Raw genomic sequence first — 18,331 nt, 5'->3', positions numbered from 1 at the left:
GTATCTACGGGTACATCTGATACAACTGTATCGGACTGTGATAGTAAATAGTGAAATTATTCACACATTTAGATGAGAGGCCGAAAAGTGGATTTCACACAGTTAAAAACAGCTTTTCTTACTGAATAAGCAGAGAAACATTAAAAGTAGCGGCAGTACTGTAAATTTTGGATACATGGGAAATTATTTAAAGAATAATTTAAATTGCTTGTTAATACTTACACTTATAAACTCGAAAACGGAGGAAAATCATAGAAATTGTTTATAAGCAAACTAAGGCAGACAAAAGATAACTGACAAGAGCATAATATTTATCGGAAAATTTCCGTGTGATCTGATGAGTTGTGTGTGTATAAAAGGTTAAAATTAAGAATTTCAGCAGTTTTTATGTTCAGTAGTTGAACCGACTACCTGGGTGACCAGCGGCATTTTGTAGGGCAGTCAAGCTTCGGACGCCGTTGGACGTTGTCAAGCTGTGTTACTCTGTGCTTCGAGAGAGTTTTATCTGATGAACTATAAAATAGTCACTAGTTCGCGTTTGTGAATTATTGAGAGTTCCTGCTTTCGAACATAGAAACTTTTCAGCATCTAATGGACTTGTCATTTTTCGGATTGCATGTGATACAAGCTACACTTAGAATGTTTCAGTGTGCAGCCATTGTGGAATTTATAGTTTGAGACACTGCGGAACTTCAACGGTTTTCTAAAGAAAACTCACGCAATTAGACGTGTTTTATTCAACCGCCTCCAAGATCTTAAGAAACGAAGTCAGGCTCTGAAATTAATTCACTGTGAACTGTGACTTCCGCTTTTCATGTGTCCTTATTGGAAATAATCTCGAAACTGTCATACTTTAAAAAATACGTGAACGTGTAAGTGAATTTTGCATAGCAAATTCCGCCTGCTTTCATATTAAATACTTTTGTCGAACATTGTGTACATTGCGACGAATGTGATTTGGTGCCCCATAGACAAAGCCTAGCCAAACTTCTGAAGTCCAACAACATCTATGGGGGCTCATTGAAGTGTTCGCGCTGTGTAGTTTGTGGGTAAATATTTTCGTGCAATAGCACGTGGGGGCTCAAAGCTCATAGATCACCTGTGAACAGTTTAGAAATTTTTCAACAACTTGGTGAGAGATATTGTGTTTTATTTCGTCACCCATACCACTTGCAGATTCCAATACAGCCCACCAGGGTGCGAAGGATGTCGCAGCCCATTGAGGTTAAATATTATTTTGCGTTACCCAGTATTGCACGGGTATGTACTTATTCAAATCTTCTAACCCATCTCCTTCTTCCCACTCTGTCCATATTCACTTCTCAGCTCTCTCTGTCCATTTCCTTCTGCCCTTCTCCCCGCTTATCTGCTCCCTCCTCCACTCTCTCCCCATCACCTCGATCCCACCTTTAAATTCATGTCGCCTTCAGCCCTCTTAAGTTCATCTCATTTACCCCTCACTAAGTTTCTCAACCTCAAATCCCTGCGTCACTCTTCTCCTCCCTCTTCTACCTATCAATCTCCTCCTCCCCCTCTTTCTGTCAGCCTCCTCATCCCCACCTCTCTCTGTCCATCTCTTTCTGCCCTCCCTCTGTTCATTTTCCACTCGCCCTCTCGCTGTGCGTCCCAACCTCTTCCCTATCACTGTCCACTTCCTCCTTCCCCTCTCTCTGTCCAACATCTCCTCATCCCTCACGAAGTTATCACACCCACCACAACCGCAGGCTTATGGTTATTACGCGGACAGTACATCTTTCCAGAAGTAAGTAATAGGTGTACCAACTTTGGTTCAAATCAATGGAGAACATTAGGAGGAGCTTCTTTCCCATACCTTGCCAAAGTGCACACATGCCACACATAGAGGATGACAATTACTCAATTAATCGTTTACGAAAAAAAACGTAAATTTGTAACAAACTACGGCGTGCACACATTTTATTCAGTATGTAAACGACATTACATATATTCGGATTTGGGTTATGACATGTTCGATATGGCTGCCAACATTGGCGAGTATGTGGCGCAGACGAATAGCGAAAATCTGCATGCCCTACGGAAGTATCAGAACATCGATGCTGTCGATGACCTCCTGAATAGCTGTTTGAAGCTCAGTAATACTTTTGGGGTTATTGCTATAAACCATGTCTTTAATGTAGTCCCACAAAAAAAAGTCACATACGTTCGGATCCGCAGAATATGGTGGCCAATCGAGGGCCATGCCAGTGGCCTCTGGGTACCACAAAGCCAGAATGCAGTCCCCAAAGTGCTCGTCCAGGACATCACTCTCCTGCTTCGATGGGGTCGAGCTCCATCTTGCGTGAACCACATCTTTGAGAAATCAGGGTCACTTTGAATAATGGGGATGAAATCATCTTCCAAAACTTCGCGTACCATTTGGTAGCAGCTGTGCCATCAAGGAATTTCCCACCGATTATTCCGTGACTGGACATCCCACACCACAGTCTCCCGTTGAAGGGAAGAGGCTTTTCGATCGCGAAATTCGAATTCTCAGTCACCCAAAAGCGCCAATTTTTTTTTACTGATAAACCCATCCGAATGAAAGTGGGCTTCGTCGCTGAACCCAACCATATTGACATCAAAATCTTGTTCGTCAATTCGGTGGACAACAGTGTTGGCTAAACACAACTGCTGTTCCATGGCCCTAGGGCTTAATGGCTGACGGATTTGAATTTTGTGTAGGAAGAGTTGCAGATCTTCAACAATAATTTGTCGCAGTGGCTCCCAGTTGATTCCAATCTGTTGTGCAATTCGTCTGATCAGTTTCCTAGGGCTAGTTTCAAACACAGCGTTTGTCTTCTCGATGTTTTCAGGCGTTTTCACCCTTTTTGGTTGACTGACCTTGCCAACACTGTCATCATGAACGCTACCCATTCTCTCAAACTTGATTGTTAGCACACTTGTACCGGTTGTCTTCAGCTTGAACTCGGTTGCAAATTTCCTTTGAGCCGCAATTAGTCTGAGGCGCGTTCTGCCGTGACACTTTCACGTTCAAATGGCCCAAACAACTAATTCCCATCGTGCCCTGCGGCCAATGGTATAGTTAGAACGTCCTAGTACACTGTTCAGAAGTTATAATGATTTTATTTCATATAGTTCAATAATTGTCACGCTATATACCTGATCCGTAGCGAATTTCACTGTGCTCTTTCGTCTTCGTTTGCTCAACATTTATGACGTCATATTTCCTGAACAATGCGTTGCACAATGATATACCATAAAGCCATGCATGATGTGCAGTTTTTCGTCCATTTCAATTTTTGCGACGTAAGATCTCCTGAACTAGGTGCCGTAAAATGACGTAATTTTGTTGGTACATCTAGTGGTATGTCTGGGTACCGTCTGAGCAGTGTGTTGGGAATAGAGTTAGTAGTAAACAAGTAATACATTAAAACGTTGTGCACGATGCCACACTTTGTCAAACATGTCTGTATTTGACGTCATATCTCCTCCACTACTCGTCGTACTATGATTACTTTCGTAGGTACATTCAGCGGTGGATGTGTATACTGTCTGCGAAAAACGTTGTGTATAGAGTAAGTACCAATGAAGTAAGAAATTTAAACGTCTTGCGTATTGCTGCAGTTTATCACGCGTCTCGGCGTTTATGAAGTCATATCTTCTGAGTTATATGCTGTTTAATGATATAACATTTCTGCTGCATTCAGTGGTATATGTGAACACGGCCTGCAAAACGTGTCACAAATATAGACAGTGGTAAAGAACTTATAAATTAAAACGTCAAGCATCATTCGGCAGTTTCGCTGCATGAACAGTGGAAATGTAGTGAGCGATAAACTTTTTCCTTTCATCATTTTGTGGAGGGTTTTCGGGGAGAAATAGTTTCCTAAACGTTTTAAATGTTGTACAAAGTTAGTTGCAAGTCACTAAGCGTTCTCATTCTCAAGTAATGCATGACCAAGTTAGGGATATATCCGCGTCGTGGGATACACTTGTTTTTCATCCTCATCCTAGACCCTCTGAAAGCTACATTGTTCTAACCCCCACAGCGGTTCTTTCCAGACAGTAAGTGATATCTGTACCAAGTTTGGTTGAAATCCGTTGAGTGGTTTAGGGGATGTGGAACATACAGACATACATACATATGTAGGATATTTCACAGCTAACTTTGTAGAGGGGACATAGCAGAGAAAGGTTGTCATACGAACCCACATCCAGAAACGTCATCCATCGATACTACAGAGCATCAAAGTTATTGGCCCAGTCGCCTGTAAATGTATGTATGTACAGGGTGATACTGTGATGATGTTATAAACTTTCTAGGATGATGGAGAGGGATAAATGCATCACTTTGAGGTAAGGGTCTCACTAATAGAAACGAACGAGGCGAGGGTTATAAGCGGAAACGTTGTCATACCTCTGACAGTGGAATACAGGGGATGGGCAAAATAATGTGAACACCTGTGCTTACTTGGGATGTTTTATTAACAGGCTGTTGGACCTCCATTTGCCCATAATACAGCTGCGATTGTTCTGGGAATACTGGCATATAGTGATTATATAATCTCTAGTGGAATGTTATGGTGCTCTTCAATCAGAACCTCCTGCGCTCCAATGTCATCCACAATGGTTCGATAATGTTCAAGTCCGGGAACAGTGCTGGCCAGAGAAGACGCTACAGTTCAGTTGCACGCCTTCATACCAAGATTGTACTGTCCTGCCTGTGTGAATGCGAGCATTATCGCCCTGAAATATGGCATCATTGTTGGGGAACAACATTTGAATCAAGGGGTGCACCTGGTCACCTAAAATGCTCACATAATTGCTGGCTGTAAAATGTCCTTGAGAGTAATGAGGAGACCAGCTAAATACTATGATATGGCCACACAATCACGCTTCCACCTCCATACTTCACCGTTGGAATCAAGGAATCAGGATGGATGGGATTTTTTGGCGTTCTCCAGACGTAAACCCGGCCAGATGTTGGAAATATCTAAAACGTTGACTCGTCGGACCGTATGAAGTGTTTCCACGAATCAGCTGTCCAGGATTTATGCCCCTGACACCATGTTTTACGCGTCTTTGCGTTGGTTGTCGTCGCTAATGGTTTCGGTATAGCAGCTCGTCCACGAATATTCGTTTTACGGAGTTCTCGGCAGACAGTGTCGTTAGGTACAGGGTCTCGAAAAAGGCTATTCAGTTATGCAGTCACTTTAGCCGCCGTAGTTTGGTGTCGTTTTCACACAATTCGTGTTAGCGTACGACGAACTATGTCATTTAGTTTTGATTTGCGCCAACTATTACGTTTACCTGATGATGTCTTTCCATGTTCTGAGTAGATTGTCGTAACTATTGAAACCGGTGCTCTTGAAACATCCAATAAGTTGGCTTTCTTGGTTACTGCTGCTCTAGCTAATTGGGGCCCCACAATCTGCCCTGTTTTTAAGTCTGTTAGATCTTTCATTGCACGTCGACCTCGGCCTCTGAATGCAAGTACGAAGTGTGCACTACTCGTAAACAACCTGCACTGATGCATAGCGTCTACTGAACTTACACAGTCCAGCGCGACACGTGCCTTACCCTCGTTGTTGACTGTCAATCACAACCATCTCATTGCTACCATTGTTTTTGCATTGTTTTGCATATCCCCTGTACATGTTACGGTACTGTTGTTGTTTATGTAAGGTATGCAACTTTCAGAGGTGATAGTATGGACCAAGCCAAGACAAAATATTTGGGAAACATGGGCTCTAAAAGACATACCTTAAAGAGCTATTTGCACTTCTTTAATAGAGATGTTTCACACTAGCGAAGATGATCAAGTGTTCCTCAGGTATACATTTTAGAGCGATGTTTACTGGACACCTTTTCTTCTTTTGGTCCATATTAGCACTTCTGAAAGTCTCATACCTTACATTCTTACTGACAACAGTAGCGGCGGTACATTGTCGATGACCTCCTAAATGGCTGTTTTCAGCTTATCAGTGGTTTTGGCGTTATTGCTGTACACCTTGTTTTTTAATACAGCCCCACAAAAAGGGGTCGTTATCTTCAAACCATCCTTCTCGACGAACATCCGCAACAGAACATTATTCTAGAGGTTGAAAATACCGCTTCAGTTGTAAATTACTTTTACGAGGGTGAGTCAAATGAAAACCTTGAATTTGTAATAACAAATTGAAATTTCATTCCGCTATCCTGTAAGTTGGTAAGCGTGCTACAAACAGCTTGCAGAATGGCCTGTAGGTGGCAGTATAGTGTAGATGCACACATACCGCCGCAGTGTCGGTATAAAGATGGCCGCCGCACTTGCGACTCTCACCAGTGAAGAACAGCGCTCTGTTATTAGGTTTTTGCGTAGTGAAGGTGTGAAACCTATTGAAATTCATCGACGAATGAAGGTACAGTACGGTGATGCATGCTTGTCACAGCAGCAAGCCTACACATGGAGTAGGGAGTTCGCAAACCCTGTGACTTCAGTGGAAGATGCTCCTCGTCCAGGTCAGGCACAACGAGTTGTGACTCCACAGAATATTGCAACAGTTGAAGTCATAGTGAAGGAAAATCGCCGAGTGACACTGAATGACATTGCAACATGTTTACAGATTAGTCGTAGGTCAGCACACCACATTGTGGATGATGTGCTCCAAAGTATCTGCAAGATGGGTGCCACGGCAGCTGACTCCTGAAATGAGAGAACGACGATGCTTGTGAAGAATTTCTTCGGCGCTTTGAACATGAAGGTGATGGCTGCCTTACTGGGGACGAAATCTGGGTTCACTTCCACCAGCCGGAAATGAGTGTCTTCCTCATCCACCATACTCACCAGACCTTGCCCCAAGTGATTTCCATATGCTTGGATCACTCAAAGACGCAATAGGAGGAAAGAAGTTCCGTTCTGATGAAGAGGTACGCCACGCGGTGCATGAGTAGTTGCGCGGACTACCAAAAGAATTTTTTTTCTAAAGGTACTGATGCACTTTGTAAGCGCTGGAGCACTTGCATTGAGAGTGGGGGAGATTGTGTTCAAAAGTGATACAGCTTTGTACCATTTGTGCGCAATAAATAATATTTAAAAAATATTTAAGTTTTTCATTTGAATCCACCTCGTAGTATCACGACCGGTTCCGGACTATCGTAAGCCCATCCTCAGGTGTCGCAACTGTACTATGGCCCCCGAGCCCCACGGTGGACGCGTAATAGGTGCGGCTTGCTACATATGAGCGCAGAACAGGCAGTCACTGTTCTGCAATCATAGGTAGCAAACCGCATACCATAGGATAGTCTTATGAGAGCCCGAAACCGGTAGTGATAATAAAGGAAATTTATTACTGAAGCGGTATTTTCAGCATCTAGCGCTTATGTTCAGTTCCGGAGAATACGGTGGCCAATCGAGGTCCATGCCAGTGGCGCCTGGGAACCCCAGAACAAAATTGCGGTCCCCAAAGTGATCCTCCAGGACATCCCTCTCCTCCATCGATGGAGTCGAGCTCCGTCCTGCATGAACCACATCTTATCAAAATCTGGGTCACTTTGGATAATGAGGATTATATTATCTTCCAAAACCTTCACGCACTTTTCGGTAGTCACCGTGCTATCAAGGAATATCGCGGCGATTATTCCGTGACTAGAAATTGCACACCACACAGTCACTCGTTGAGGGTGAAGAGACTTCTCGATGGCGAAATGCGGATTCTCAGTCCCCCAAATGCTCCAAATTGGCTTGTTTACGAACCCATCGAAATGAAAGTGGACTTCGTCGCTAAACCAAACCATAGAGCGCAGACTAATTCCCATCATGTGCTACTGCCAACCGTGCAGTTTTAATTCCCTAATGCAAACTGTTCAGAAGTTTTGACGATTTTTTTTTCATATTGTTCAATAACTGTCACCCTGTATATATCTGTGACGTTTCTGGACATGGGTTACTATGTACAACTTGATGTACTATGTCCTCTCTACAGCCTGGGTAAGTGTGTCGCATGAATTGTAAAACAGCCTGTTATAAATACATATGTACTTACTTTATTATTATTACGAGGGGCGTTCAGAAAGTAAGATCCGATCGGTCGCGAAATGGAAACGACTATGAAAATCCGATAAAGCTTTGCACAGATGTGTTGGGTAGTGTCTATAGTACAACCCCAGTTAGCATCACGTCGCTCTTCTCATTTCTGAGCTCGCAGTGAGTGCGTAAAGATGTCTAGAAAATAGTGTCTGCCGCCAAGTACGAGGGCCTGGTGAGAAATTTCGCCTGAAGCTATGCACCTAACATTACATAACTGTCGTGCTGTTTCTTCTTCAAGACAATTCTCAGCCGCATTCTGCAGGGGCAATGAAGATGGTCCTGCATCGTTTTCAAATGGAAATGTGAGATTACCCACAATACATTCCGCAATTGTCTCCCCCTGAGTTTCATCTCTGGTCACATGAACCGCTGTCTTTGAAGACAACATTTTGACACAGACAACGAGGTGTAGGCCAGCGTGGAGAATTGGCGGAAAGCACTGGCGGCTGCCTTCTATGATGAGGCTATTGAAAAGTTGGTACAACGCTATGACAAAAGTCTAAGTCAGAACGGTGACTACGTAGAGAAGTAGCTGAAAGGTGTAGCTAATTGTTACAAGTAAAACATTTCTGATGTTCACTGTGGTTTCAATTTGGCAATCAATCGGAGCTTACTTTCTGAACAGGCCGCGTATTATCGTATGCATCAATTACAGTAATACACATTTACCAAAACACACACACACACACACACACACACACACACACACATATATATATATATATATATATATATATATATATATATATATATATACAGGGTGAGTCACCTAACGTTACTGCTGGATATATTTCGTAAACCACATCAAATACTGACGAACCGATTCCACAGACCGAACGTGAGGAGAGGGGTTAGAGTAATTGTTTAATACAAACCATACAAATATGCACGGAAGTATGTTTTTTAACACAAACATACGTTTTTTTAAATGGAACCTCGTTAGTTTTGATAGCACATCTGAACATATAAACAAATACGTAATCAGTGCCGTTTGTTGCATTGTAAAAAGTTAATTACATCCGGAGATATTGTAACCTAAAGTTGACGCCTGAAACCTCCGACGTTCAGTTGCGTGTTGTTACAAACATGGACATCGTCAGCGCTTTCACCCGTTTCATGTGTCGCTACATCAGCAATTACATGGTGATGACTTTAATCATCGAGTGCAATTCTGCCAATGGGCATTAACAGAGAATGCGTTGCAGTTCTACCTGTTTACCGATGAAGCGGGTTTCACAAACCACGGGGCAGTGAATCTACGGAACATGCATTACTGGTCCGTGGACAATCCTCGCTGGCTCAGACAGGTAGAGCGACAGCGACCGTGGACTGTAAATGTATGGTGTGGAATCATTGGCGACCACCTTATTGGTCCTCACTTCATTGCAGGGGCCCAAACAGCCGCAACATACATCGAGTTTCTACAGAATGATCTGCCAACGTTGCTCGAAAATGTCGCACTGCAAACGCGTCGGCGTATGTGGTATCAGCATGATGGTGCACCTGCACATTCCGCAATTAACACTAGGCTGACCCTTGACAGGATGTTCGTCGGGCGTTTCATAGGACGTGGAGGACGCATAAATTGGCCAGCCCGTTCTCCTGATCTTACACCTCTGGACTTCTTTCTGTGGGGTACGTTAAAAGAGATATGCCTACAACCCCAGAGGATATGAAACAACGTATTGTGGCAGCCTGCGGCGACATTACACCAGATGTACTGCAGCGTGTACGACATTCATTACGCCAGAGATTACAATTGTGTGCAGCAAATGATGGCCACCACATTGAACATCTATTGGCCTGACATGTCGGGACACACTCTATTCCACTCGGTAATGGAAAACGGAAACCACGCGTTTACTTGTACCTCACCCCTCATGGTAATGTACATGTGCATTAGTGAAAAAGACCAATAAAAAGGTGTTAGCATGTGGACGTAATGTGCTGTTCCAGTCTCTTCTGTACCTAAGGTCCATCACCGTTCCCTTTGGATCCCTACGTAATTCTGTGTTCTCCGATACACCGAGTGGAATAGAGTGTGTCCCGATATGTCAGGCCAATAGATGTTCAATGTGGTGGCCATCATTTGCTGCACACAATTGCAATCTCTGGCGTAATGAATGTCGTACACGCCGCAGTACATCTGGTGTAATGTCGCCGCAGGCTGCCACAATACGTTGTTTCATATCCTCTGGGGTTGTAGGCACATCACGGTACACATTCTCCTTTAACGTACCCCACAAAAAGAAGTCCAGAGGCGTAAGATCAGGAGAACGGGCTGGCCAATTTATGCATCCTCCACGTCCTATGAAACGCCCGACGAACATTCTGTCAAGGGTCAACTTAGCGTTAATTGCGGAATGTGCAGGTGCACCATCATGCTGATACCACATACGTCGACGCGTTTCCAGTGGGACATTTTCGAGCAACGTTGGCAGATCATTCTGTAGAAACGCTATGTATGCTATTTGGGACCCTGCAATGAAGTGAGGACCAATGTGGTGGTCGCCAATGATTCCGCACCATACATTTACATTCCACGGTCGCTGTCGCTCTACCTGTCTGAGCCCGCGAGGATTGTCCACGAACCAGTAATGCTTGTTCAGCAGATTCACTGCCCCGTGGTTTGAGAAACCCGCTTCATCGGTAAGCAGGTAGAACTGCAACGCATTCTCTGTTAATGCCCATTGACAGAATTGCACTCGATGATTAAAGTCATCACCATGTAATTGCTGATGTAGCGACACATGAAACGGGTGAAAGCGGTGACGATGCAGTATGCGCATGACACTACTTTGACTCAGTCCACCGGCTCGCGCAAAGTCCCGTGTACTCATGTGTGGGTGCATGGCAACAGCAGCTAACACACCAACTGCACCCGCTTCTCCTGTGACGGGCCTCTTACGGACCCGTTTGCGTGCTACGACCATACATGTTGCATACAGTTGGCGGTAGATGTTTGCAATGTGCGGCACTTGGATGCTCTCTGTCCGGGTACCGTTCTGCATACACCCTGCGGGCTTCAGCTGCATTTCGTCGACACTCGCCATAGATGAGTATCATCTCCGCCTTTTCAGCGTTAGAATACACCATGGTCACAGTTCCTACAACACTACACTATCACAGACGTCTGGTAACACGGTGTACTACACTTGGTCCGCGTGCGGAGACGAATGCAGAATAACAATAGCAGCAAGCGCTACATGCGGACACTGCGAGATCTAGACCAAACCACAACAGTGCACTACAGCCACGGTCGTCATCGTAACCATGTCCCTGCAGATGTTGCTCGCCGACCGTGGCCCGTGTTTGTTACAACACACAACTGAACGTCGGAGGTTTCAAGCGTCAACTTTAGGTTACAATATCTCCGGATGTAATTAACATGTTACAATGCAACAAACGGCACTGATTACGTATTTGTTTATATGTTCAGATGTGCTAACAAAACTAACGTGGTTACATTTTAAAAAAACGTAGGTTTGTGTTAAAAAACATACTTCCGTGCATTTTTGTATAGTTTGTATTAAACAATTACACTAGCCCCTCTCCTCACGTTCTGTCTGTGCAACCGGTTCGTCAGTATTTGATGTGGTTTACGAAATATATCCAGAGGTAACGTTAGGTGACTCACCCTGTATATATATATATATATATATATATATATATATATACAGGGTGAGTCACCTAACGTTACCTCTGGATATATTTCGTAAACCACATCAAATACTGACGAACCGTACATAATTTTGCAGGTTCATATATATATATATATATGGACCTGCGAAATTATGTACGGTACACAAGTTTTAAAATGGCTCAGACAACACTCGGAGTTTGATGGACTCGATCCAGCGGAGTGCCTCGTGGGATGCTTGACGGAGCTTCTCAATGCCACCAGGGAAGCGTTTGATTGGACAGTCATTCACAATGTGGCTCATTGTTTGGGTGTCACTACAGTCACTCACACTGTCACTTGAAAAGCCCCACTTGTGCATGTTGTATCTGCACCTACCGTCTACAGTTTGATATCTGTTTAACTGCACCCACACCGTCCTTGGTTGGTGGAAGCCTGGAACTTGAACTGTTGGATTGTCTACAAGTTCGTTGTTTCAGGTTCTTGTAGCTTGCCACTCGCGTTTCCACTCTGCGTCCTGATCGAATTCTGTGGATAGCATTTGGACTCCCATTTCATATGCTGGTCTTCTACGTTTAAGGCGTTTCCTGGGCACTGATAGCAAATCGTCATGAAGAGGGAACGAGTTGTTTTCAGAAACTTGCTGACAGAGGTTGTAAAGAGCAGCCTTTCGACGGAGGTCTGGTGGACAGATGTTTTAAAGCAATGGTATCCGGCAAGTAGGTGTAGATCGGACTGTACCACTAATTACTCTCATAACTGAGTTCAGTTGGATGTCTACTTTCACTACGTGGGCGCTTCAGAGCCAAACTGGTGCACAGTATTCAGTTGCAGAATATACCAGTGCAAGGGATGCTCCTCAGAGGACTGATGTGGTTGCCCGCCATGTACTGCTTGCCAGCTTTCTCACATGGTTTACTCGTGTTTGCCAGGTTGGAATGGTGTTTTATGTACGTTAAAGTTCTGTCCAGAGTGCCTCCCAGGTATTCTGGGCTTTCGTTATATCTGACTGTGCCAAGAGGGCCGAACTGTGATCTTTGCTGATGAAAGGCGATTATAGAGGTGGAACAGGCTTACCTCGGTTTTAGAAACATTTGGTCTCAGTCGCCATGTCTGAGAATACCCATAAAGCTTAGTAAAGCTGTTCGTCAGGTGTTCTTCACATTCAGAAAGGTCTTCACTCTGATATGAAATTGCGAGGTCACCTTCATATTGAAATCTTCGGCGGGTCAAATTCGGCAGGTCAGCTGTGTAAAGGTTGAATAACACTGGCTCAAGAACACACCCCTGAGGTAGACCGTCACTGAGTACATGCCATCTGCTTTTCTCTTCTCCTTGATGTACTTTAAACCGCCTATTGCTTAACATGTTACTTAAGAGGTTGCCTAGAGTTCTGCAAGGTATTGATAATTCCAACAGTGATTACGAAATTAACAACAATATTAAAGTTATACAAATGGCACTGTTCAGGGCCAACTGGAAACGTACTTACTATATAACTGTTATAGTACGTATGGGTAATATGGTCTCAGTAAGCGAGCATGTTGTAAATGTAAGTGGCGTGTGTTACTTAACAGGGAGCTATATCAAACAGAGGCCATTTCAAAAGCCCAATACCGTATTATACAGATGTGTGGTCTCCTGCAGTTGAATTTTGTTTTTCAGGATTGGTTACACTGCTGTCAGACTGGCAGCTAGTTTTCGGTCTGGTTGGTTACAGGTGGCGCGCATCGTCGAGAGCCGTTCGCCAGAGTACCCGGTTGGACGTCACGTGGTCGCATCATTAGGATGGCGTGACCAAACAGTGATCAGCGTGGCGCCGACGGATGACGACACCCTGCCGCCGGTTCTGGTGCCTGACCTTGGAGACCTGCCACGGTCGCTGGCGCTGGGAGTATTGGGCGTGACGGGAGCCACCGCCTACTTCGGACTGCTCGACATCTGCGACCCCAAGCCTGGGGAGGTGGTGGTCGTCAGTGGCGCGGCGGGTGCCGTGGGCTCCATAGTCGGGCAGATAGCGCGCATCAAGGGCTGCAAGGTCATCGGCATTGCGGGCTCCGACGTAAAGGTAATCATTTAGTGTGAGTTTTCCCATTTACTTCTTTTCCCTTTTTATTTGGCAATTTCCTAAGAGTGAAGACTACTTCGTTAAGGGCCGAACAAATGACAGTACCATCCATGGAAGAGATATTTCCGGTGTGAAATTTTCACTCTGCAGCGAAGTGCGCTCTAATATCAAACCTCCTGGCAGATTCGAGCTGTGTTAGGGACTGAGACTCGAACTCGGGACCTTTGCCTTTCGCTGGCAAATACACACCCAGAAGGGCGTCTGTGAAGATCGGAAGGTAGGAGTCGAGGTACTGGCAGAATTGAAGCTGTGAGGGCGGGTCGTCGATCGTGCTTTGGTAGCTCAGTATGTAGAGCACTTGCCTGCGAAAGGAAAAGGCCCCGGGTTCGAGTTTCGGTCTCTCACACATTTTAATCGGCCAGGAAGATTCATTTCAGCGCACATCCGCTGCAGAGTAAAAATTTCATATTGGAAATGTCCCCCAGGCTGCGGATAAGCCATGTCTCCGAAATATTCTTTCTTCCAGGAACGCTAGCTGTGCAAACTTCGCAGAAGAGCTTCTGTGAAGTATGGAAGATATGAGACGCGGTACTGGCAGAATTGGAGCTGTGAGGGTGGATCGTGAGTCGTGATGGTGAGCTCAGTCGGTAGAGCACTTGTCCGCGAAAGGGAAAGGTCCCGAGTTCGAGTCTTGGTCCCTCACACAGTTTTAATCCGCTTTAACTATCATGGAAGAAGTACTTTAAAACAGGGTGGGGCATATCAGCAGTAGGGAGTTCGCATTCTGGTAATTACAGACTGGAAATGGAAACTTGATTCCATTGTATCGCTATGACGTGTGGCACACTGCGTATACCAGGAGGAATCAATAATATTCCGGGGTACAAAGGGACGACCATTTGAATCGAAAAACTTCACCTGGACATATGCCCAGTTCCGAATGGTTTCCAAGATTGAACACATTTATCGTCCATGTTTCGCTTCTATATATGCCTACACTCCTTACAAATACTTTCAGAAAAGACTTCCTGACACTCATGTCTATACTTGATGTTAACAAATTTCTTTTCTACAGAAACGATTTTCTTGTCATTGACAGTCTGCATTTTATCATTTTATATTCTCCCTACTCAACCTTCATCAGTTATTTTCCTTCCCAAATAGAAAAACTCGTCTTCTACTCTATGTACTTCATTTCCTAATCTAATTCCCTCAGCATCATTTGATTTTAATTCCACTACATTCCACTATTCTCGTTTTGCTTTTGTTCATGTTCATCTTATATCTTCCTTTCAAGACACTGTCCATTCCGTTCAAATGGTCTTCCCTGTCATTTGCTGTCACTGACAGAATTATGATGTCATCGTCAAACCGCAATTTTTTTTCTTCTTCCTGGACAATAATTCCTACTCCAAATGTTTGCTGCTTGCTCAGTATACAGATTGAATAACATTGGGGATAGACTACAACACTGTCACACTCCCTTGTCAACTACTGCTTTCCCTTCGTGCCCCTGAACTCTTACAACTGTCGCCTGGCTTCTATACAAATTGTAAATAGCCTTTCTCTAAGTCTACAAATGCTATAAACGGAGGTTTGCCTTTCCTTAACCTATCTTCGAAGATAAGTCATAGGGTCAGTATTGGCTCAAATGTTCTTACATTTCTACGGAATCCAAGCTGGCCTTCTTCGAGGTCGGCTACTGCCAGTTTCTCCATGCGTCTGTAAACAATTGGTGTTAGTATTTCGCAACGGTGACTTATTAAACTAATAGTTCGGCAGTTTCCACACCTGTCAGCACCTGCTTTTATTTGGAATTGAAATTCCAGTTATAATTTAAAAATATTTTGAGGCAGTACCTACTCCCAGGTAACATAAATTTCCATTTTCAGTACACGGAAAAATGGTTAGACATCGGAGAAACATAGTTCATTTCTAAGTATCATATGTTCCATGGTAAAAAGCCTACTGGCATTTCAACATAGAAGATGCTGCACGTCTGAGGAAGTATGGATTAACCACCCAAAATATGGCTGCCCAAATCATAACCGATCCCCACCATGCTCCACACCTGGGACGTAAACTTGGCCAGAAGCTGGAAACGATGTGCAACCAGACTCATCAGTCCGAATATCATTTTTATCTTGCTCTATTGACAGTGTTTTGAGGTTTCGGCTGCATATTTTCTGTTACGGTAATTTTATTGTGACTGATACCTGGTTTTGGAACTACGGCTCGCCCTACGAGTCCCTGAATATGTTGTTTTGGTACTGACAGGTTTCGCGAGTGGGACATGCAGTTCTGCAATCCATTTTCCGTCACAGTTTTCTTCAATATCACAAGCTGCGACATTGTCGCGAGTAAAACAATGATTCGAATATATAATAAATTTCCTTCACTTTAGAACTTTTAACATCGCAGCGCGTCAGCAATCGTGAATAATTTAATGATTATAAAGAATGCGCCTCGACTGCAAATTGAAACCGGATGTTAACCTAGGTTTCGGCGCGGATAACCACGGTTTCATCGGAACACGCTAAAACTACAAACTGCCTATAGAGGCATGGTCCAACATGAACACAGAACGCCCAAAAGGCAAAAGACTCGCATAAGATGTAAAATAAACGGTACGTGTGTACCATGTCAATAGCTGTACTTACAAGGGAACCTCTCCATCGCACCCCCCTCAGATTTAATTATAAGTTGACACAGTGGATAGGCCTTGAAAAACTGAACACAGATCACTCGAGAAAACAGGAAGAAGTTGTGTGGAACTATGAAAATAATAAGCAAAATATACAAATTGAGTAGTCCATGCGTAACATATGTAACATCAAGAAGGGTCTGAGCTCAGGAGCGCCGTGGTCCCGTGGTTAGCGTGAGCAGCGGCGGAAGGAGAGATCCTTGGTTCAAGTCTAACCTCGAATTAAAAGTTTCTTTTTCAGACAATTATTTTGTGAAGCTGCACAGGTAAACAAAGCAGTTTTGTTTACGTGATCGTGTGTCAATTATCAAACTTCAGGCACTCACACATAATCAACTTCGCTCTCCAAAATTCCAGGCCATGTTCAGATTTGCTTGGACATATGCAGCATTTGACGGTCTACACACGGAAAAATTTGAAAACGATAAAGACATATGTTTTGACAGAGCACAGGGAAAACTGTGCGACTGTGAAACTGTTGCTTTCATTTGTTGCAGTTTATGTGACAAACTCTTATGTTTTCATCACTTTTTTGGGAGTGATTATCACATCCACAAGAAAACCTAAATCGGGCAAGGTAGAAGAATCTTTTACCCATTCGCCAAGTGTACAAGTTACGTGAGTCGACAACATATTCCTGTCATGTGACGCACATGCCGTCACCATTTTCGTATAGAATATATCAGACGTGTTTTCCTGTGGAGGAGTCGGTTGACCTAGGATCTTGCAATCAAATGTTTCCGGTTCCCATTGGAGAGGCACGTCCTTTCGTCTACTAATCGCACGGTTTTGCGGTGCGGTCGCAAAACACAGACACTAAACTTATTACAGTGAAAAGAGACGTCAATGAACGAACGGACAGATCATAACTTTGCGAAAATGAAGAACGTAAATTTTTCACTCAAGGGTAGACTTGAACCAAGGACCTCTCGTTCCGCAGATGCTCACGCTAACCACGGGACCACGGCGCTCCTTAGCTCAAGGTATCCTTGTTTTTGCCTATCTTGCGCATGGACTACTCAGTTAGTATATTTTGCTTATTTTTTTCATAGTTCCACACAACTTCTTCCTGTTTTCTCGATTGATCTGTGTTCCGTTTTTTAAGGCCTATCCACTGTGCCAACTTACAACTAAATCTGAGGGGGGTGCGATGGGGAGGTTCCCTTGTTAGCTCAAACGTCAGAAGCGTGCTTCCTCACCGGAGCAAACGTTCGGTGGGCCGCGGGCTCTCAGGTAAACTCTACCTGAGAGCTAGTACAGCTATTGACATGGTACACACGTACCGTTTATATTACATTTTAAGCGAGTCCTTTACCCTTTTGGGCGTCCTGTATTATTGTTGGACCATGCCTCTTTAGGCAGTTTGTAGTTTTAGTGTGTTCCGAAGAAGGAGTGGTTATCCGCGCCGAAACCTAGGTCGACATCCGGTTTCAATTTGCAATCGAGGGGGATTCTTTATAATCCGTTACTTTACGTATATGATCACAAACTTTTTTTCAACAGATTACCGGTTTCGGTGTATAATAACCATCTTCTGATCTGTTTTATAAAAACAATGTCCTATGGCAGCAGTACATTAGGACACTGTTTTTATAAAACAGATCTGAAGATGGTCATTATCGACCGAAACTGATAATCTGTTGACAAAAAGGTTGTTACCAAAGACGTGAAGTAAGGAAATGTTTTCTTCAACGACCATTTGTCACGATCAGTCACCACATACATTAGTCCGCGTTGTCACTTAGCAGACGATGTTTCTCCACTTTCCTTGTATGCGGTATAAATCCAGAATACGGTACCTCTTGAAACTCCAGCAACTTTAAGTATGGAAGCACCCATCATACAACCACAAACAGTTTGCCCACTTTCAAT

General features: G+C 43.9%; 1 protein-coding gene across 1 annotated transcript in view; it reads left to right on the top strand.

Annotated features, from left to right (window-relative positions):
* The window catches only part of LOC126418203 (prostaglandin reductase 1-like), a 111,913-nt gene that overhangs the window by 13,655 nt on the left and 79,927 nt on the right, over positions 1-18,331 (top strand). Inside the window, exon 2 of the mRNA XM_050085175.1 lies at positions 13,408-13,755. Within this exon, the coding sequence (XP_049941132.1) occupies positions 13,408-13,755 (348 nt within the window). The remainder of the gene's footprint in view (positions 1-13,407; positions 13,756-18,331) is intronic.

Source organism: Schistocerca serialis, chromosome 1 (genome assembly GCF_023864345.2).
Source record: "Schistocerca serialis cubense isolate TAMUIC-IGC-003099 chromosome 1, iqSchSeri2.2, whole genome shotgun sequence".
Taxonomy (NCBI): domain Eukaryota; kingdom Metazoa; phylum Arthropoda; class Insecta; order Orthoptera; family Acrididae; genus Schistocerca; species Schistocerca serialis.
Note: the sequence above shows the minus strand (reverse complement) of the source record. Positions and strands in the feature narration are given on the sequence as shown.